At 37.5% G+C, this 23,460-nt stretch overlaps 1 protein-coding gene across 1 annotated transcript; it reads left to right on the top strand.

Moving 5' to 3' along the window:
- Positions 1 to 3,832: 3,832 nt before the first annotated feature.
- Positions 3,833 to 23,245, top strand: slc34a1b (solute carrier family 34 member 1b). The gene is made up of 12 exons (XM_067375748.1): positions 3,833 to 3,902; positions 6,563 to 6,660; positions 6,736 to 6,865; positions 7,062 to 7,205; positions 9,110 to 9,221; positions 9,320 to 9,515; positions 16,382 to 16,474; positions 16,561 to 16,639; positions 17,396 to 17,563; positions 18,654 to 18,770; positions 19,647 to 19,771; positions 22,569 to 23,245. Exons 3-12 carry the CDS (start codon positions 6,742 to 6,744, stop codon positions 23,127 to 23,129), a joined length of 1,719 nt encoding a protein of 572 aa, XP_067231849.1. The 5' UTR covers positions 3,833 to 3,902; positions 6,563 to 6,660; positions 6,736 to 6,741; the 3' UTR covers positions 23,130 to 23,245.
- The last annotated feature ends 215 nt before the right edge of the window (positions 23,246 to 23,460 follow it).

The following is a 23,460-nucleotide window of genomic DNA, read 5'->3' as shown; positions in this document are numbered from 1 at the left end:
ACTCTATTTTGCTGTAGATCATTAAACTGTTAAGCTGCCTCAGAAGTCTGTCTGAAATCAGTTTTGTGAGGTGCCTTCATGCGCAAACGCCTCCTGTAGAGTCATTGCCTATAAGGCAGCAAGACAACAAATCAACTGCCTAAGATCTCGGACGCAGCTGTAGTGTTTAGAGAACGACCATATAAAATCATAATTTTCAGACAAAGCATTGTGAAGTCATTTACTAAAAGTTTGTGATGCAACTGCTGTCAGATGCAATACAGTTGGTTGCTTGATCTTGATCTTTGCGAACTCTTCATTACACTGTGCCTCGTTTACATAACGAAATGCTCCGAACAAACATATTATCCTCCAACTTGATTCAGGATGTCATTAAAATAAACCATCCACTTATTTCCGGCACTTTGGAAGTCTCTACAGAGAAGCAAATGAGCTGTTTAAACAGCAAAAGTTCTTTCGCTCTTCCATTTGCCATGTTGTTGACAAACTCAAGTATGTGGAGTATGCCATAACATGCATCTGTATACTGTATGTAGTGTAGTATGGAAGGCCATTAGAGCCAAAATGTGTGAAATGGGCTCATTAGGGCATTAGTTTCACACATTTTGGCCCTATTTGCCTTCCATGGTGTAGAGAGTGTCAGTGATTATCAGGGGTTCTGTTTGCTTTTGACACGACACAACGCTCACATCCAGTGTAGGCAAGTGTCATCTGTTAAGCGAATGAATGTCAGTGGGCGGGGCCTATGGTGCAATGATGTAAAACTATTTGTCGATGTCTTGCTCTGGAGGCAGACATATGCAAATATATTTGTCATGTGATGTCACAGGTCAACCAATATCATAACGAGCTGTTTTTGGAGCTTGATTAAATCAGTTCTTTGTTTATAACAAGGAGGACGTTTCAAGCTTTGAAACTTGCAGGATGTTTTAATGGTACAAAGACTTTTATATGTCAAAAGATCAAGGCAAATTTGTTTTGTCATGTCAAGACCCCTTTAAAACAAGAGATAAAAATTTCAAGATATTTAATGAAAACAACTCTTATCTAATGCAGTTTTTTTAATTAAAAAAACCCCAAGTATGTTCAGATATAATTATATTTACTGGAAAAAAGACAAAAATACTGATTTAGAACATCTTAATGACTATGATAAACCAATTTGACTAAAGTCTGGACTTCTTTTCAAAGCACCCAATATATTATTAGCTTTGTACATCCAAATTTATCCATTGCAGTCAAAGGATACCACCTCATATCTATTGCTAACAACCAGGCCAGTGTCCTCTGACTGATAACAGACAGACAGATGCCGAGGGTTCACATCATGAGCTTTCACCCACTCTAAATTATTTCTGCTTATTTGGCACTGAAAATTACTGTGGGCCGGATCATTAATGCTGTTGCTCCATTGTCACATCACCACAGTCAGCTCACCGCATGAGTATGGAACAATCCTGAAGGGCAGGTTACCCGGAGCAGAGTACCAGGGTTAGAGAATTAGAGTTTCAGAAAATAATGTGCACACAGTGACACTTTAGGAGGAAACAAATCAATTCTGTCAAGCTTTCATTTCATTGTTCGTGGGTATTCATGTTTACCAGCTGGCCAAGACGTAAATTATAGGAATGTTTTTTGGGGGAAAGTTATTTTTATTGAACTCACCACTGTTGCTAGTTGATTAATGTGAATGTCTGACTGGTTTCTGGGAAAACGAAAATAAAACAAAAGTAATAAGCAACATCATGAGAGATCAAATGAGAACTGAATTGCTAATTGTAAGATACCACTGGGATTGTTTTGATTCTGTTCTATTCAATTGTCACACCAATACATGTTTTTAGTCGCATTTATTTTTATATTGAATTTTTTTTTTTATCTGCTTAAAATGAAATAACATTTCTGTTCTTGACTTGTGTTATGTTTTATTATTTTAATATTCTGTATAAAATGGGTATGTTTAGGTTCGGGGCAGGATTTAGGGAGCTTACATTTATCTATAAAATGATAAAAGGAAAATTATACATATATCTTTATGACATGAAAGATTCGTAAATATTTTAAGTTTTTTTGCTGTAAAAACATAATAATGCTACGTTTAAATGCTGCCAATATGTCCATATTGTATGTTTCAGCACCTATAAACATACAAAAATGTACGTTTTGTGTCTTTGAAAGCTACGTATTAATACCTATTATTACGTATTAACAATGAGACCAGGCTTGCTCTTTAGATATTCCACTAACTATAAGTAACTTTGCAACTTAATGTCAACTAACTCTAGAGTAGCCTATTAGTAGGCTGTTAGGTTAGGGTTAGGTTAGTAGAATAATTTGACATGTAAATGCAAAGTTACTTATAGCTGATGGGGAGCATCAAAATAAGTGTTAGCAGATATTAATCACATAGTCTACTAATACTCTAATGAGAGTTAGTTGACATGTAGTTGCAAAATTGAATGAACTAATAAACAGTTGTATTTTTATTATCTAACAATAAAGGATTAGTCCACTTTTAAATTAAAATTTCCTGATAATTTACTCACCCCCATGTCATCTAAGATGTCCATGTCCTTCTTTCTTCAGTCGAAAAGAAATGAAGTTTTTTGTTGAAAACATTCCAGGATTTCATTCCGTAAGTTGAATAGGGAAGGTGTAGGACAGGGATGGACAACTCCGGTCCTGGAGGGCCAGTATCCAGCAGAGTTTAGCTCCAACCCTAATCAAACACACCTGAACCAGCTAATCAAGGTCTTTAGGATTAGTAGAAAGTTATAGGCAAGTGAGTTTTTATCAGGGATGGAGATAAACTCTGCAGGACACTGGCCCTCCAAGACCAGAGTTGTCCATCCCTGGTGTAGGACATACAGAGTAAGCTTTGTGAAGAATATGGAAGTGCGGTTTTGGCGGAACCACTTGAAGGCGATCGTTTGTTTATATAAAGCATATACATTTTTAAAAATTTTAGAAAATAACCGATCTTTTCGCTAGATAAGACCATTATTCCTCGTCTGGTATCGTTTAAAGCCCTGAAACTGTAATTTTGACCTTCAACGGTTTGGAGGCCATTGAAGTCCACTATAAGGAGAATAATCCTGGAATGTTTTCATCAAAAACCTTCATTTCTTTTCGACTGAAGAAAGAAAGACATGAACATCTTGGATGACATGGGGGTGAGTAAATTATCATGAAATTTTAATTGCAAAGTGAACTAATCCTTTAACACAGATGAATAAATACTGTAACAAATGCATTGGTCATTGGTTGTTAATGTCAGTTAATGCATTAACTAATGTGAACTAATAGGATCGGTTTGTAACGTGTCAGCTGTGAGGTCATTTAATTGCAGGGGTCGCTCATTCCAGAACAGTGAGTGGCAGGATTGAATGCACCAGGGATTTTATAGTTCATGAGAGTTTGAAGGCATGTTATTCATTTATGTTAGTGAATTATAGTGTAACCGATTGTTTGACTCTTAACTGCATGCTGTCTATAAATCTAAAACATCAATAATTTGTCTCTTTATGCATTATTCACAATCTTTTGGTGTCTGCAATTAGAAATAATAGAAAAGCATAGCAGGGCTGGAAATATTCAAACCATTCATCAATGTCTCACCACTGGGTGTCCCACTGTCCATTCTCTGGCCCCTCAGAGAGACATGAACACAATTATTAAGCTCTGCATATCGAATTGCTCTGTCACAGCTAAAGTATTTGAAATAAAATGGCTTTAGTAAATGTACAACTTTTATTTCCCCATGTTTGTCTATTTACTTTTTAACTATGCACTGCATAATGAGTGACTTTGTCCCCCAAACTGAGATAGCATGAATAAATGCTGGCCGATGAACGAATATACATGCAGCCATGCAGGTGCGCAGAGCATCATTATATGATGAGGTACGTATTGACCATGCTGTTTTCTTTTTATCTTGTGGTGTTTGTAATTTCTTCACAATCAAGGCTGTGGTTGTCAATAGAATTATTCTTAAATCAAAAATAGGATGAAAAATGAAAGAGAGACAGGAATGAAGCAACTCAATATCGTTCCAGGAGAATGAGCTTTTAATCTTCAGGAACATAATTAACTTTATAGTTATTAATGTTCAGTTTTCAAACAGGAAAACTGCTTTTTCATGAAGAGACACTAAATTAAATGGTGGTAAAATGCCTCAGGATGGTAATAAAGCAAAAATGAGACATTTTCTTAAAATGATGTTTATGTTGAATGATGGTTTTAATTAGGAGAATTAAATCAAATTTGTTTTCGCTTTCTGAATCCTGGATAAGTGAAAATGGTTCTCACTGAGGGGGATGAAATTAAAGCTAATTTAACCTGTTAACTGTTAGACAAGAAAAAGCACTATCCAAACTTAAATGGTTGTAATTCAAAAATACTTTGGAATATAGACATAAGACTGGTCTTGTTTTGAAATGAAATTTGGCAGATTATTGTAGAAGTGAAATAACTTATGTAAGTGAAACAGAACATTTTTTATATAAGTTGAAGTTTATGAAAATGTAAAATGTAAAAATATAATATTTTATATAAAATATAAAATATGTATTTTACAAAATAAGTTTTACTCTAAAACTGCAAGGAAATCAAAGCCAAATTTTGTTTTGTCAAGTTGTGTTCCAAATTTCAGGTTGATATCTCAAAAAATGAGCTTTCAGTAAGATTTTGTTTGGGCGCAGTACCACACTTTTTCACTAGATGACAACCAAGCTCCATTACTGACCATATAAAGGCGCCTCCATTTCCATATATGGTTTGAGTGATCTGAACCATATATTTCCATTATTTTCATACAATTTATGAAGTAGACATCCTACATAGAAGTAGTATGGGAAGTTTGGCAGAATTTGATATAAATTAAGCCTCTAATAAACATAAAAACAACATGTATGTGGGTTATAGATCGCCACTACAATCATATATATATATATATTTTTTTTTTCCTATTAAATACATTTTTAGACCTTTTTTTCTCAAAAAATTGAATGGATGTTATTTTTTGAACTCTTGGCATGAAAACAAACATGTTTCAACCAATCTTTATTGATTTTTCATGTTCATCGCTATTTCAAAATAAAGGTCTGAACATACCTTATGAGTATGAAAATGTGCTTCTTGCAAATTGATAAATTATTGCTCCTCTGTAATTTATTTTGAAAATCAGTCACCAAATATGTAAACTAGAGATTTCAAATGATATATACACTCTTAGCCCGGATTTTATATTTACTTAAAAAATATAATTACAATATACTGAAAATATTTAAGTTTGGTTGCATTACTTATAAAATATAAGTATATTCTACTAATTTGTGGGTGTAAAGTTAAATGCACTTAAAATTATGACGTTTTTCTCCTGGCCACGCCTCCTACACACTGGTTTGCGGCAGGTAATGATGTCATTTTGTCGTGGTGTGTGTGAATTCAAGGAGATGTTGATGAGCAGTTGGAACATTTGTTTTGGCTGTTCTTCAGACATTTTTTTCCATTTACCTTTTTATAGTTTTTCACCAAAGGAGAAAATCACAATTTTTAAGTTACCATCATCGAAGGTCAAGGTTTGTTTTAGTTGAGCTCTTGACCCTTAACTTTTTAATATTAGATTTTGTTTGGGCAGTTTTAGCTGCATTAAAACCAACCAGACAAGCAAAGTTAAAAGATGATCAGGTGGTGTTGGTTATGTTTTCACATAATCATTATTCGATCTGAATCACTGAACTCATTTAGAGCCCAATCTCTCAGTTAGATTTACATTATTGATTACAGTAGCACTGTGATCCTACAGCGGAGGATCAACTTCTACAAACCATTTTTTTTTTTAAAGTTGTCCTTATCACAAAAAAAAAAGATTATATATATATATATATATATATATATGTATATATATATATATTAGGCACACACAGACATCGAGAATCAGCCTGTGAATCTCAACGACGGTGACAAGCAACATATTCTGATAAACAGATCAACTCTGAACATTTGAAAACAAGCTACTAAAAAGTCACAGAAAAACAGCAAAATTTAAATAGTGAGAATAAAGAAAATTAAGACAATTCAGCTCATAATTTATTCATGCAGCAATGCATGATGGGAGGCATGGATGAATTTTGATTGGTGGCAAGTTAACTTGCTTAGTACATTGAACTTAAATATACTAGTTGTAATAACTATAAAGTAATTAATATTACAAAACATTTTAAGTTAAATGAACTCGAATTATTAAGTTCACATTACTTAATCATTACTTAATTTTTTTAGGGCAACCAGTTTCCTCAAATTTTTAAAGTAAATTCAACTTATCCGGGCTAACAGTGTAATTTGTCAAGATTAGTTTAGGTTTAGTATAGAATATTACTGTTTTAAATATGTAATGGCTGTGGGCCCACCGGTGGGCCAGTGACAGTTAACAGGTAAAATTTTCATTGAATTCACAAGTCACATTTTGTTGCAAGCTGCACTTTTAAAGAACTCTGTCAATATATATATATTGTTTTAGTAAGATAATATCAATAAATCGATACAATTATTTCTTTCCCAGCTGTGATCTATGGCAAGATGCCCCATAATGTCATTTGAGCCATACAAGAATAATTTTACCTGTCTTACAAGAAAGATTTCAAGTCTGTTAAATAGTGGGTGAGTAAAAAAATCTAAGAATACTCAATAAAACTGTATTCCCGAAAAATTCTTTAAAATAGACTTTTTATCCAGAACCATATGATGGGGACGATGGGAAAACACATCATCATCAAAATTTGCAAGATACCTCTTCTTCTTCTCTTTCTGTACATGTTCATCTGTTCTTTGGACATCCTGAGCTCAGCCTTTCAGTTAGCTGGAGGTAACCTTTAACACCTTATTGTTTTACATTTTCCACTGTTCACTGATATAGTAACTGCTGTAAACACAATATTTCCTAATGATGAAATGTGAATGTGAAAGCTGGTTACTTTGTGACCACTAATTACTAATCTCAACATCACATCCCCGGCGTGGAAATAAAAGCTTTGAGTGAGATGTGTTGTATCTTTGGACAGGTAGGGTTGCAGGGGACATATTCAAGGACAACGCAGTCTTTTCTAACCCTGTGGCAGGACTAGTGGTGGGAATACTGGTTACTGTCCTGGTCCAAAGTTCCAGCACTTCCACCTCCATTGTTGTCAGTTTGGTATCCTCTGGATGTAAGTCAAATGCAAGTTTACAAACGCAGTATCGCTCTACCAAACCTAAAAACCTATATATTATAGAATATTATCATTACAAAAACAAAATGTTTATACAGCACTCTGGAATACTCAATTCTGATTGGTTAATTGGGACATCTAGTGGGCTGATATTTCCTACTATTAAGTTTGTGTGTCGAATATGCTTTCATAAAGTAGGCGAAAAGCAGTAGGTGGAATAAGTATGTTCAAATTCGCAGTAGTTTATGGCATCACTCCGCTCAATCAGTTTGCTCATCTAGAACTATTTTTGTGTCTCTTGAATCACACTGTGAAATTGTTCTTTTTTGTTTCATACAAATGCAAATGGTGCCATTTTATTCCTGTGTAATTAAAATATTACTGTTATAACTATTATTATAGCCTAGTATTGTTCTTCTTTTTGCTATGCTGATTGCTGAAATACTTCCGCACACCGATCAGGCATAACATTATGACCACCTTCCTAATATTGTATCGGTTCCCCTTTTGCTGCCAAAACAGCCCTGACCCCTTGAGGCATGGACTCCTCTAGACCCCTGAAGGTGTGCTGTGGTATCTGGCACCAAGATGTTAGCAGCAGATCCTTTAAGTCCTGTAAGTTGCGAGGTGGAGCCTTCATGGATTGGACTTGTTTGTTCAGCACGTCCCACAGATGATCGATTGGATTGAGATCTGGGGAAATTGGAGGCCAAGTCAACACCTCAAACTCGTTGTTGTGCTCCTCAAACCATTCCTGAACCATTTTTGCTTTGTGGCAGGGTGCATTATCCTGCTGAAAGAGGCCACAGCCACCAGGGAATATCGATAGTGTTAACAAAAGTAAATATGACATAAAAGCATCTGTAATCATGCCGTTTTAGCTTGTTTTTATCTCTCATCTTTGAGCTCTTTTACCATGACTCGTTCTTCCCTCAAGGCTTCCTCGTCCAAAGTCCAACTCCGTATGAGCTGAACTACCGAGCAAGCTTGTTATGTCAGAAAAGCGAAACATATGAAGCTGGTTAAAGGGATAGTTCACCCAAAAATGAAAATGTGATGTTTATCTGCTTACCCCCAGGGCATCCAAGATGTAGAGGACTTTTTTTCTTCAGTCGAACGCAAATTATGATTTTTAACTGCAACCGCTGCCGTCTGTCAGTCAAATAATAGCAGTGATTGGGAACTTGAACAATAAGAGTCGAAAAAACTTCCATAGACAAATCCAAATTAAACCCTGCGGCTCGTGACGGCACATTGATGTCCTAAGACACGAAACGATCGGTTTGTGCGAGAAACCGAACAGTATTTATATAATTTTTTACCTCTAATACACCACTATGTCCAACTTCGTTCAGCTTCCGGTTAGTGAGGTCTGATCGCGCTCTGACAACGGAAGTGATGTCTCGTGCTCATTGAAGTATATGGGGGAGACATCACTTCCGTCATCACAACGCGTTTTTTGACCTTTTTTGATCCACATAGTACTCGTAATTACAATTTGTAAACTGGGAATTTTCTGAGAGCTCCAATTTAGGCCACGTGACCACTTTACCACCTGGGCACCGCAGATTCATTTTGACATTGATTTTGTTGCCATAGAAATGCATAATTCCGAACAGATCAGAATAGAATGTCACGTGTTGTCATTTTGTAATTACAGTAATTATGGCGTGAAGGCAACATATCTCAAAAAGATAAAATAATTTAAACTCAAATCATTATATTTTTATTTATTTGGTGAGTAGCCGTCTTATACTTATTTCCTGAGAATGAACATTTTGTGCATGATAGCAGCCACCCGGGTTTGTTTTTCTTCATAACTGCCTAAGGATGATTGTTGTACTTAATGAAAGGTGACTCATATCTATCGATCGGCTTTCTACATTTTGTATTTCATACAGTGCTGGATGTTGGATCTGCCATTCCCATCATCATGGGATCAAACATTGGCACATCTGTCACCAACACCATTGTTGCTCTGATGCAGGCAGGGGAGAGAGAGGAGTTCAAACGGTAGAGAGAGCATACAGTACCTCACAGTGTCTGCATTCAACCATCAATAAAAAGTTTGGAGCCCTTCAATGACAATTTTTGTGTGGGGACTGTTTCAGAGCCTTTGCAGGTGCCACAGTGCACGATTGCTTTAACTGGCTGTCAGTGTTGGTGTTGCTGCCGCTGGAAGCCGTCACTGGCGTGATGAGGCTCGCGTCGGAGGCGGTGGTTGAAAGTTTCAACATCGTGAGTGGAGAGGATGGTCCAGAGCTCCTGAAAGTCATCACAGAACCCCTCACCAAAAGTATTATACAGGTGCAGCTTTATTCTGTTATCAAATCTGATTCGTTGATAGGGATATTTGTTCCAGGACCAACAAGATTACCATTCTTTCTTCTGTAAAACACAAAAGAAAAGTTTTGGAACATAGTTGAATGGCTGTCAATTTGGAAAAAAACACCATAAAGGTATCAAAAAAGTGGTCCATATGACTCATGCTCTTTAGAAAAGTTTTCTCAAGCTTCAAGCTATACAATAAATGTTTCAGATAATATTGTTCTACATTTTGCTCTGTTCTTCACATAAATCTGGCTTCAGAAAGCTTCAAGGCTGTTTACACCAAAGGATGATAACTATAAAGCATAATCATTCTACATTTATGAGAATATGGAGGCGCACACTATAACTATAACTATAAAGACACAGAGGAACAATATTGTTGCAATCACTTACAGAATTCTATTTTCCAGCTGATGAATGTTAAAAAAAACAATGTCAATCAGAATCCACACAACTATAAAGGGTTAGTTCACCCAAAAAAGAAAATTCTGTCATTAATTACTCACCCTCATGTCGTTCCACACCTGTAAGGCCTTCGTTCATCTTCGTAACACAAATTAAGATATTTTTTGATAAAATCCGATGGCTCAGTAAGGCCACCATTCCCAGCAAATTAATTTAGACTTTCGAACGCCCATAAAGGTACTAAAGACATATTAAAAACAGTTCATGTGATTACAGTGGTTCAACCTTAATGTTATGAAGTGACAAGAATACTTTTTATGCACCAAAAAAAACAAAATAACTACTTTATATAACAATTTCTAGTGATGCTTCGAAGCTTCATGAAGCAAAAAACAAATTTCAAAAATCAGTGGTTCGGAACGTGTATCAAACTGCCAAAGTCACTTGATTTCATTAAACAAGCCGATGATCTATGTGAACCCATGAATCAAGTCCATAGGTTTTACCTGTTCTCTGATACATTTGTAGATGTTTTAATTAGACATTAGTAGGCCTATAATTAAAAAGAATAATAGTAGTTAAAAGTCTCTTATTGGCCTGTTTAGCTGAACCATCCATGGAACAAACAAAACAAGAATAAAAAGGCATTTTATACACTTATACACTTGATATTCAATCTTATTATATGATTTATAGATTTTACTTTCAATAAAACATTTGCAATGGGTTTGTAAAAGATGTTTATTTGCATTAGTTTTTATAGCAAAACACTATTCTGACCAGGATTCGAAACCAGTCGAGAACACTATACACTTCCCCACACACTTCCTTGTTTGGCACAAACAACATGTACTGTTACGTTATAAATCGTCAACACTTGTCTGAATTGTTGTCAAGGTTATTTCAGATCAACCAAGGGACCAATGGTGTCGGATTGTTTCGAAGCCTCGACACAATTCAGCTCTTTTACTTCAACTGTTTCCAGGGTCGGTTTCTTCATTAGGGTAATAGGGCAAAGCACCACCAAAGTGAGAAAGGGACGAATTTTCCAATCACATCAACCAAAGTTACACTAGCTGTCACTGCTAGGCTGTTTGTTCTGCTTCTGGATATAGTCCAATCAGCATCGAGTCACGCTCTGTGGAGTACCGCCTCTTTTTGGGCAATTTCAGTCTGGCCGAGATTTGCCCCGACTACTCCCATAGACTTCCATTCAAAGAACTTTTTTTTCGAACTGCAGGCACTGCAATGCAATCTCTATGGGTTCCGGGAGGGCTCGCACTAACGTGCTTTCGTCATCATACGTAACCTTAACTTGTGTAGCGATTGGTGAAAACAAACATACCTCCATTAATATTTTTCTTTAAGATGAAGTGACATCCAATAATTTTCTCAGTCCATTATTTACATTTCACAGATATATTCTCCATCTGCAAATGTTAGAAAGTCGAGAAAATATTTCCATTTTGCAGTCAGGCGTGGACGAGTCTTCAGCAAGCACAAACTTCCGTGAACGAGCGCCGCCGCGCGCATGCGCGCCAAACAGACGGAGTTCAATCTGAGTAAAATACATTTTGCTAAAAATATTTGTAGTTGAAAATTTGTTTTTGTTGGCGAACATAATTATGCCATATGTACAATTTCGAAAATACAACTAAGTGTATTTGTACTATAGCAGTAACTGTGTAAAGTGACTGTTAGGGTATTCAAAATAATAATAATTGGTCTGTTCTTTTGTTTTTATTTATTTTCATTTTTTAGTTGAGTGTATTTAACTTCTGCTTTAAAAAACATTTTGATTTTACATTGTAAAGTTACAATTTTAGAATATAGCCTAGGCCTAATGTTATTTGATCCATACTACACAGTTCATGTTTGTTTTTATAGCCTTCAATATGAACATTGTTTCTAGGACAATATTGGGCAGGATATGAAATACATTTTTTTTTTTAATTAAATACAGATTTATTTATTTTTTTTTAGATCCCAGTCCTATGCATGCCTTAAATACAGAATTTTCCATGTTTTAGATTAGTAATGATACATTATTATATCACTTGTTAAATGATTATTTAACAATTAGCCTATTAATTCCTGCATTTCTATTAATTCTATTTCTTAATTGTGCCCCACCAAAATTTTTTTGCACCAGCCGCCACTGACTGTTTCAGTGTTTCACGAAGCCTCACTCAGCCCATCACTAGTTCAGAGATCATTGCTCTCGCCCCCGCCCCCTGTGGTGAACCACTGACATTTCGAAAGCCTCGTTTACTGAAATCACGTGACTTTGGCAGTTTGATACACGCTTTGAACTGCCGATTCGAAACAAAAGATTCATAAAGCTTCGAAGCTTCATGAAGCAGTGTTTTGAAATCGGCCATTGCTAGAAATCATTGAATAAAGTCATTATTTAGTTATTTTGGCGCACAAAAGTATTATCGTCGCTTCATAACATTAAAGGGTTACTTCAGGATTTAGCATTAAGCTTTGTATTAGTAGAATACCACTAGTATTTTCGAATTAGCGTGCTTTCCCCCTTCATATCAGCCCGAGATGAGAGATTTATGCATTTTTATTTTGTAAAAAAGCCTCCGATGATGCAAAAATCGTCATTTTGCGTCATCGGAGGCTTTTTTGCCCAGAGGCTTAAAACTACAGCCAGTAATAGCAGGTAGTTCCGCATTTTTTCACCACGCCCATAACATATGCGCGTTTGAAGTTACTCACGGACATAGATCAAAGATTTAATCAAAAGTGGGTGTCAATTATATTTTTAAGCTTACAGTAATTAACTTTATTTTGTCTGCACTACATCAGTGGTTCATATCGCAAATGTATTGGTCTCTGCAGTCATCTCAACCAATACAGCAACAGGCTTTTGTGGTAACGTTAGCATAAATAGAAAAATAGACTAATTCAGTTTTACAGAACAGAGGCTTTACTTTGATAACAGTCAACTTATATGCAACTTATATGTAATTGTCTATCTAACGTTACTTTGCTAAGTTTGCAGTTTTACTGCTACCTACAACACTACATATAGGCTACTGTGTTATCAGTCTAGTATCAGCGAGTCTTACCTCTGGGCGAATACGCTTAGTACCAGATGGCCCAGGCTGTTCGTCCTCTGGGAAAGTGAATATAGATGGTATCGCGGTGTCCTTCAGAATGGTTCTCTTCATTGCAAAGATATTTGGTTCGTAGTCCTCGTGCTTGAAATGGAGACTACATATTCTGCGTTTTTTTAGGTTTTCTATAACAGTGTCATCTCCAAACTTCGGGTGTTTGATGGACCGCAGCCACTGTTTACATTGCTCCAAATCTTTAACTTAATCGGAAAATGATGGAAACTTACTTGTCCTTTCCTGGTTTTGGGTGTACATCCAGGTACAAAGCAATTTAGCACCATTTCGCTGTAAATGTATGAACTAACGATTTATTTGTTTGAATTTTCCTGATAATGCCGCCTGTAACCGATAGGCGTGGTTTGGGCGTGGCCTCGCAAGGGCAGTAAAACAAGTGCATTCTGGGAGTTGTTGTCTTTCATCCACATTAGTCAAAAATACATTTTCTGCCTTTTCTCAGTCTAGAAAGCTCCAAATTCAAAAATAATTTCACATGTCTACTACATAAATGACAAATTTTAAATACACATTAATCTTTCCAGGGGTGAAGTACTCCTTTAAGGTTGAACCACTGTTTCATTAAAAATATCTTAATTTGTGTTCCGAAGATGAATGGTCTTATTGGTGTGGAACGACATGAGGGTGAGTAATTAATGACAGAATTTAATTTTTTTTTGGTTAAACTAACCCTTTAAGCATTTAAAGCAGCAGACAACACAAACTGCAAAACAGAACATAATATTAGTGCATTGGTATGGACGCTAATATAGTTATTGATATAGTTGTCTTCACAATTTTCGTTGTTGGTGTGAACCAAGCGGCAACCTCCCCCTTTCTCTCGTGAAGCTAATACGGAAGTAACTTAAACTGCGATTCATCGACTGGCCGCTAGGGACAGGCTCCAAAAGAGAGCAGAATCTCATAGAGTCCCATGTTAAATTGGCCAAGTTTATAGCAGAAAAAAACATGTTTACAAGTTGGTTCAAACTGTGGTTTTGGTCTATACTGCTATTTTTGCCCTTCATGACAACTCTGAGGGGGGTGAATTTTTTTATAACTTATCCGTTTAAATTATATTAAGCCTTAAAGTTCTGCATAATTAAGGGCGTGGTCACTTGAGTGACAGGTAGATTGCGCTGCTGTCTGTGAGCCGTCACTTTACCTCAGCTGCCGCTGAATTTGGCATCTCAGCCGTTTTTGTGTTTTTTTCTCTCGATTATTTTAAACAATTATAACATATGGCTTGCTGCATAATATTCGAGACTGATGTGTGTCTTTGTGCATGCATGGGGAAGAGACACAGAACACACATTGTTGGATCGTGGCATTGGCTGAAAGTTTTGATTGCGAGATTTACTACAATGACAATACCAGGAGGATATACAACTCTGACAGCACTGCTTGGATATTATAACTAAAACTGCTGCACTATTTTGAAAAAAATATACTTTGGACACAGGCTCATTTGTTTGTTAGATACGATCGCTGCTCATCCTTTCTTGAAGAACGATGACAGAGAGCAGATCATTAAGAAGAAATGTGAAATGTTTTTTTTTTTTTGCAATGGACTTTTATATTTTACCCAAGTGCCACAGATTGGATTCATCTCGCGATCTCTATTATAAAGGTAAAGTCCCATTTTAATTTTCGATGTTGTTATTTGCACACCCAACACAAATTACTGGTGTTTGAGCATCTATATCTTAAAGAAACACCGTAGATTGACAGTAAACCTTTAGAACTTTCTGATGATAAAACTTATCTTCATTAATAATTTAGATAGTATCTAGATAGATAGCTCTTTTGCCTGCTAACATGGTCACGTCGAGCTAGGCGTGTGTGGTTTCAGCAACCAATCACATCAGCTCAAACCACCTCCCCGCCTCTTTGCCCATTTTCAGTTATCCGGGAGTGACGTGCAGTGACGCGCAGCTAAGATGGCCGCGGCCTCATTTAGGCGTCAAAACTGTTGTTCAGAAATCTATGGGTGACGTCACGGACACTACGTCCATATTTTTTTACAGTCTATGGTGCAGGGAACAGTCCTTTAAAGTGCAGCCACATTTACTGTTGTTCGGTGAACTTTTCGCAGGGCAAAATCCAGTCATTTTGACATAAATCCACATAATGGTGAATTTCACATGAGGGCGAAAGATTTACGCTCACATATTCCTCAACAAGTTCAACTGGTCACATGAATTCACAGTGTCGGCCAACAGAAAGCTGCTTGGTTTATGTGGCAAGCAGGGTGGGGCCGAGAGCCGTGGGAATGGAACGAGGCCGGTGGCGTGAATGCTAATGAGTGCTACACTGGTCTCGTGGAGGAGCTCGGGAAGGATAAAAGGAGTGACAACAGTGAAGAGTAAAAGAGGACCAGGCCTGGGACATTTTTGAGTTTATGTGGCAGACCGGCAGTAGTCCGTGAGGGGCTGCTGCTTTACTTTCATTTTGTTCTTTATGTTTATTTTGTGATTAAAGTTATGTGTTATGTTCGCGGATTCCCGCCTCCTTCTTGCCTGAACTCAATTTTTTTTACAGTTTGAAAGTGACTTGTGTGTGATTTACAGGATCACTACAGTCAAAGACTATAGAAACCAAGAGGCGGACCTCTGATGCTTTTTTGGTAACAGCCACTAGGTGGCGCTTCGGAAGTGCAGCAGCCATTTTGGCGTGAAAATGCCAAATAGACAACAGCACAGATACACAGAAACAGACAGAATGACAACGAAAGTCACCCAAAATCAGTAAATCTCACAGCCAAATCAGAAGCGCAATAGAAAATTCATCATCAGTAAATTTTATGACACCTACAGTAAATGTACGTCTAATGTTTTATGTTATCAGTTGTGGAATCCAACAATTAAGTACACATTTGAGGTATTTTTAGCCTACTTTATTGAGTAAAGCAAGTCTTTATCGCTACTTTTATTGTGCTCTTACAATTTGACCTTTTGGAACTTGACAGCCCTTCATAACCATCCACTTTCATTGAATGGAAAAGATCAGCGTGACTGTTCTTCAAAACGTCTCCTTTTGTTTTCCACAGAAGAAAGAAAGTTTGGAATGACATGACATGAATAGTGTAATTAAATAATAAAAGATTTTTCATTTTGGGTGATTTATTTCTTAAAGTACACAGCCAATTGGGTGTCATTATAGATAAAAAGAAAACTGGTCATTAGTTTTCTTGTTAAATGCTTTGGAGCTTGTTAAAACTTGTGTAACCTAATTAAATATCGCACTGTTTGCCCTCCAGTACTGTCATTAATCTTAGAGTTTAGAGTTAAAAGACATTTTTTTTTTTCCTTTCAGCTGGATAAGAACGTAATCATAGGTATAGCAACAGGCCAAGAGGTGCAGCGCAATAAGAGCCTGATAAAAGTTTGGTGCCAGTCACGGATCACGGTGAGCGATGTCTCTGTTTGCGTACAGATGAAGATCTTTGATGTACTCTTGCAGCACATGACGTTATCTAAATTTTTTATTCACAGATCCAAGAGAATATTTCTTTCGCGCCCTCAGAAAACTCGACAGTACCAACCACATCACTTTACATGAATACCGAAAAATGTGAGTCGAAACTCTATCAAATTTCAAAGGACTAGAGAACAAAATGGACAAAAACACAGCAAATAGCCTTCCTTTGATCAATAGTCATTTTATGCATACAATTTTAAATAAAACATAATTGTTATGCATTCTATCAGGCTTCAAACTTTAAGATTTCTAATGTTAGAGCAATGCCTTATTCAAACAATGCACCCTTTTTTCAATCCTTCTGTTGACTGTTTGGCTCTTCTGCATTTACTCGGAACTCTGTCTGGGCTAATAACTGTCATTTATTCTGTATTAGTACATCCTGTAAGAGAAACAGTCACTGAGTCATATGTTTGTGCAAAAGACTAACTACACATTCGACATCAACAACAGTAACAAACAGTGTGCATGCTGTATTAGGAAGCAAGATGTTTTTAAACTTTCAATGAGCTTGTGAGTCATCCTGCCTCATATATTGACTTTGAGGCAATATTTGTATCATCTTTTGAGCCTTCGTAATGAGAAAAACATAGGTAATATATCCATATTTATCAGGGGACAGTCTGACTCAAGCCATCAATTATACATTTTTGCCTTATTTCTAGAAGCCACTTTTTGTGATGCTTAAACAATGTTTTTTTTTATTTTTTTTATAAGAATCTGAAATCCCATAATCAGCAGCTGATGGGCTAATCACTGTTAATATGAACACATGCCTGTCAATGCGTGACTGACGGGCACATTTCCACAAGAGACTGGAGATGTAAATGCATGTGTGTGTTGGAGCAGGCACTCATCTATTTGTGGAGACGGGATTGTCTGATCTGGCTGTGGGCTTGATTCTGATGTCTTCCTCACTGCTGGTGCTTTGCACCTGCCTCCTGCTGCTGGTTAAGCTTCTGAACTCCTTTCTCCAGGGACAAGTGGCCAAAGCTATCCAGAAAATCATCAACACAGGTGAGAACTTCCAGTTTATATGAGATTGTGAGGAGGTATGTGAAATGTTTATAAAGATTCCTTAGATGTTATTTTTCTTATTTGACCACAGATGTCGCTATAGTGCATCTCAACACATTGTTATGCTCTTATGAATCTTGATAGTCTGATCAGAACATCAACATTTATGAGATTTATTCTGAAACGTTTAGATTTTTTTATTTTTTTTTTATTTGTCATAATATAGTTATATTGATCTGTTGGATATTAAAAAATGTATATTTTTTAAAAATTTTATTAATTAGCGATTATTTTTATCTGAAAAATGTCTAATATTCCTCACACATTATCCTCATATATTAATATTATAATTAATGGACGTATTTCTTGTTTTTATGAATTTTTAAAAAAACTGATATGATGTATTTTTGCAAAACTCAGATAAGAGTTGGGATACAGTAAGGTCATTTTAATTTGCTAACTTATTTAGCAAATATTTCTGTTTATTTACCTTAATAATTGAATGCTGCATAATTATCTTGTACATACTAAACTCATCTCTAAATAGTATGTCTTAATCTAGGAGTAAATCCATACTGCCCTATTGAAACATTTTCCTTATGATTGGGTTAATGGCGGAACCACCCCTGAATCAGAACCTAAATTGACCAAGTACAACACATTCCTGGATCAACATCTTTGTTGACCCTGGAACAACATTCCAAACAACCAATCAGATTTGAGAGACAAGTTTACAGTTTATGTCAAGATTGGGCTTTCAACCAGGGCTAGGTGGTTCTTTATCAGTGATATTCACCTATCATTACCCTCTGATTTCAGGGATAACTCATAGGGTTTAGGTTTGAAGGAATGTTGAAGGAATTTTGTTCCAGGATCAACAAAATATGCTGACCCAGGAACCCATCTAACTCTTACAGTCTTTGAAAGAACTTACAGACTATAATAAGCACTTTCCAAGAGTGCTACCCTTTCCAAAGCATGCTAAGAATTTCATCCAGTCTTTCAGTTTGAGGAATCCCGAAAGGAGCCTCAATTATATTGGAATTTTTACAGCATTTTCAGGAGATGTAAACAAAACACTTTCCTGCAGACTTTCCTTTTCCGTTTGGATGGTTGACTGGCTACCTGGCCATTCTGGTTGGTGCTGGCATGACCTTTGTTGTTCAGAGCAGTTCGGTGTTCACTTCTGCCATCACTCCTTTGATAGGTGAGTCCTTCTTCCCTTAGATGACCAGGATGAACCTATGGGCAAGAATGTCAGCAAAGTGCTTTGAATTTTCAAATTATCTAGCTGGGCACCCAGATGACCTGAGAAATTCATTACACCCAAGATCACCTCTGAGTAATGCACTAATATTTGCATTTAGACACCACTGAGCCTTAGAGGAGTTAATCTTTAGCCCTCACAGGGTTGACTTCCACTCATTCGTATTCACTATGAGCTTTGTGCCCGGGGAATAAATGGTCTGTTCTGGCTGATGAATAATGTGAAGGTTTACTCAATGCAGTAACTCATGCACTCGATTTCCCAGCGAAATGACAGACTAAGTTGTTGTGCTTCAACAAATAAGAGCAAGGGAGAGAGAAATGAAATAGGGGAAGGGAGAAACAGTGCCAAGAGAAGAGAGATGTTCACTTGATGCTCTTAACCCTCTCTAATCCACCTGCCCTTCCGATAGCTAGACAAGTGATGGTCTAACAGTGCTTCTGGATTTATTGTAATTAGCTATACATAGTGATTAGACATTCTAGTGAGGCATGACAGATTATGGATCCACAGCTTCCTAATTACACTGCCTGGGAGACCACTAATCCCAAGGAGCTTTAGAGCTGCCACAGAAGACAAAATTTTTCAAACATTATTTCTTCTTTTCAAAGGCAAACACAGAGGCAGTCTTTTCAAACAATTGAAAGCTTCTAGGAGTCAATGACAAATAAGAGTGTCAATGATAGTGTCAAGGATCATGGTCATACATGGTCGTCCAATTTGCTCTTAATAAGGCTAGATTCACCTTATGGGAAGGTCTCATTAGTAACAGAAATCATCAGCTCTGGTAGACTATCATGTTAATTGTGCTTTCAGGTATTGGTGTGATAAGTATCGAGCGGGCCTACCCTCTGACCCTGGGATCCAATATCGGAACAACCACTACAGCCATCTTAGCTGCATTAGCTAGCCCAGGAGACAAGCTAGCTGCGGCCTTTCAGGTGATGCCATTTGAGACCTGAATTCTCAATTAATTAAACAGTGACTAAGTTAGAGGAATGGCGGATTGATCTTAGAATATTGATGCTTTTGATAATACATAACGTTGTATCCTGCCACTCACATGAGATTACAGTAATTAGCAAACAAAAGCAACCCAACTGTCCAATCAATTCCCGATGGAGAAAATCAAGTCCCGCCCTACATTTTTTTCCTCGTTGAAGAAGTTCGCTCAGATATGTCAAATTAGGAAAGAAAAGACAATCGAAGCCTCTGTTTCATGTCGACTTTAACAAATGATAAAGCAGAAGTTTGATAGTTTGCAGTTTAAGGGCCAGATTTACTAACAGCTTGCGCCAGCGCAAACCCTCTTGGCATTAAAAAAAAAAAAAACTACTGTCGGGATTTACTAAAGACACGCAGTGCAAAATTTTCGCTGAAAAGGTGTGGACTGAGTTGTTTTTGCGGCTGACATTATTGCATATGCATTTGTAGGAGTTTCCCTTTTATATACAAAATTATGGGAGGAGAGTATTTAAATGAATCACGCAACGCGATTTACTAATGTTTGTGCTAGTCAATTTACTAGTATTTGCGCCATTATTTAATGGCCCAAAAAAGCATGTCTTAACCCATTTTGCAACATGGCTGCAAATTTTGCTGCTAGGAGGAGACACCGCAGAGAACAGAGAGCACATGGAAGAAGGGAGAAAATATTTTCCACTCGTATTAATTTCTTTGCAATGCCAGAGGAAGACGTTATCTGAACATATCATATATATATATATATATATATGATTGTGTGTTTACGTGTTTGTCAAATTACAACAAGTTGCACCTGTGTCGACCCATACCTGATGAGCATCAGATCTGCTTATTTGCGACCCAACGCTAATTTGTACTGCTCTTGGTAGATTGCATTGGTCATTATGTAAATGATTTGACTACGTCTGTGTTCTTTATTTGCACGTCAGCAGCAGATCACGTGCAAAACTTTCCACTATCATCAGCGCATTTGTGGAATTAGAATATCATAGGTGATATTGGCCTTGATAGTACTAAGGGGCTGAAAATAAGTTGTGTTGCTCATTCCTAGAAGACTCAGAGCATGCAGAACCTGATCTCACCAAGTACAACATGTTCCTAGAGCAACATCAACATCTATTATTAACAACATTCCAATCACCCAATCAGATTTGATGGACAAATTTACAGTTTATGTCAAGTTTAAGGCCAGAATACACCAAGCCGACACAGATGAACTAGTGGCAATAAAAGCAGACTGCGGGGTTGGCTCACGTCGTCAGCGTCTGTGTCCAAAGTTGCCCTGACACATCAAACCAACGCTAAACAAACCAAAGTAGCACGTCAGTTCTGCGCCTGCGTGAGATGAAATTCCTTTCCTTACCAGCAGGTGGTAGTATCTGAATAGTCAATCAGAATGATCAGATGGCCTGACGGACCGTCAAGCTCCGACGGTGATTCAACATTTTGAATCGGACGAAAAAAAGCCGACGAGGACCAACTTCAGCCGACGGTGCAGAACACACTGAGAAAACATAGTCGCCAACGAAGAAAAAACTGCCCGACGGCCGACCGTCGGCTGCTTTTAAGGCAGGAACACACCAAGCCGACGGTCGGCCGTCGGGCAGTTTTTCTTCGTCGGCCGACTAAGTTTTCTCAGTGTGTTCCGCACGTCGGCTGAAGTTGGTCCTCGTCGGCCTTTTTTCGGCCGATTCTAAATGTTGAATCGGTGTTGGAGCTCGTCGGTCCGTCGGGCCATCTGATCATTCTGATTGGCTGCTCAGCAACTGCCGCCTGCTGTTTCGGAAAGGCATTTCATCTCACGCAGGCGCAAAACTGACGTGCTGCTTGGCCGTCGGCTGTTTAGCGTCGGTTTGGTGTGGCAGGGCAACTTTGGACACTGACGCTGCCGACGTGAGCCAACCCCACAGTTTGTTTTTGTCGCCACTAATTCGTCGGCGTCGGCTTGGTGTGTTCTGGCCTTTAGGCTTACAACCAGGGTTAGGTGCTTCTACATCAGTGTTATTCACCTATAATTTCCCTCTAATTTTAGGGATAACTTATGGATAGGGTTAGGTTTAGGGGTAGGGATATGGTTGTGTTTAAATTTTCGGACAGGAATGTTCAACAAAATATGTTGACCCAGGAACGCGTCTTAACTTGGCAAAATCAGGACAGACCTATTGGTGCGTTCAAGTCTTCCTGGGAAGTTCGTATTTACGAGGTGGGAAATCGTGTGTACGACGGTAGGTGCGTTCAAGTCACTTTCGTCGGAGTATGATGGCTGTGTGCCTTCTCTAAATTAATTACACAAAATAACAACACTTCTGCTTCTAGAAAATGTAGAGCAAATAATGTACATTAGTTGTATGTTGCTTTTTTATGTTTTTTAATTAATGTATGAAGCTGTTGTAAACTTTATTGTTGCATATTACATTTTTATATTGTGATTCTATTGTATTTTTTGCTGGGAATCAGCTTACTTTGTTGTAAATAGAAAAGCCTGACAATTCACTGCTAAATACCTGTAATATTGTGGTATTTCGCCATGTTTCTGACTGACACGCCCCCAACTCGTACAGATCGGAGCTTAAAGAAAATTACGAGCTTCCCACTGGTATTTACGAGATTGTGGTGGCATTCATGTCAGTTCTGCTCGTAAATACGATCTTTCCGACATGACTTGAACGCACCATATTATACAGACAGTCTGTTTGTAAAGCAAATAAAAGCATGTTTCATCCCTCATGACACTCTGCTCTTTGTCTCTCTTAGGTTGCTCTATGTCATTTCATCTTCAACATTCTGGGCATATTGCTTTGGTACCCAATTCCTCTTAGCCGTCTCCCCATCCGCATGGCACGATATTTGGGTGAGCGGACGGCAAAATATCGGTGGTTTGCTGTGCTGTACCTGATTCTGTGCTTCCTCCTTCTGCCATCAATTGTCTTTGCCCTCTCCATGGCTGGATGGCAGGTTCTGGTGGGTATCTGTGTGCCATGTGTTGCTGTCCTCCTCTGCATTGTTGTTGTGAATAGACTGCAGTCACAAAAGCCTCACCTCCTGCCTTCATGGCTGCAAACCTGGGACCACCTACCTCTCTGGATGCACTCACTCAAACCAATGGATACCATGATCACAAGAGTCACATTGTGCTGCAGGAAAGCCCGGAACAGGGATCAGAGACGCACGTCTCCCGAGGATCTGCCACAATTGAAAGAATATGAAGCTGAAAAAAATCATGCGCCTTTGGCACAAAATAGCCTAGCTTTGATTTATGATTATGAGACTGAGGCTGTTTTTGACACATTGAATGGCAAGAGCAGCAGGCTATAGACTATACATGGTCCATTAAATGCTTTTTGGTCCTTAAAATGATTTCTCTTTTCATATTGTGATTCAATCAGTTTCCTCTCTGCACTTTTTTTTTTAAGCTAAACTACCTGACACAGCCACAGAAATGTATTCATACAATGGGGTACAAATCAGGACCTTTTACAAAAATATATTTTCCTTTGTTCAGTGAGAGAAGATGCTTAACAGTCAAATAAAATGTTGATTGTCACCATGAGTGTATTATATAAGCTGTTCTATTAATTTTATATCAAGTTAATTATCAAGCTAAAATTTAAGCCTTAATACAGATTAAAACCACGGTGTCATAACG

This window comes from Chanodichthys erythropterus, chromosome 22, assembly GCF_024489055.1.
Source record: "Chanodichthys erythropterus isolate Z2021 chromosome 22, ASM2448905v1, whole genome shotgun sequence".
Classification (NCBI taxonomy): Eukaryota; Metazoa; Chordata; class Actinopteri; order Cypriniformes; family Xenocyprididae; genus Chanodichthys; species Chanodichthys erythropterus.
This window is presented reverse-complemented; position numbering and strand designations above follow the sequence as displayed.

What these genes read in the sequence shown, in the direction of transcription:
- slc34a1b (XM_067375748.1), top strand. Translation starts at nt 6,742, where the DNA reads ATGATGGGGACGATGGGAAAACACATCATCATCAAAATTTGCAAGATA. An exon ending in GAGAGAGAGGAGTTCAAACG is followed by an intron (nt 9,222 to 9,319) that starts GTAGAGAGAGCA and finishes GGACTGTTTCAG; the next exon opens with AGCCTTTGCAGGTGCCACAG. An exon ending in TGCCATCACTCCTTTGATAG is followed by an intron (nt 18,771 to 19,646) that starts GTGAGTCCTTCT and finishes TTGTGCTTTCAG; the next exon opens with GTATTGGTGTGATAAGTATC.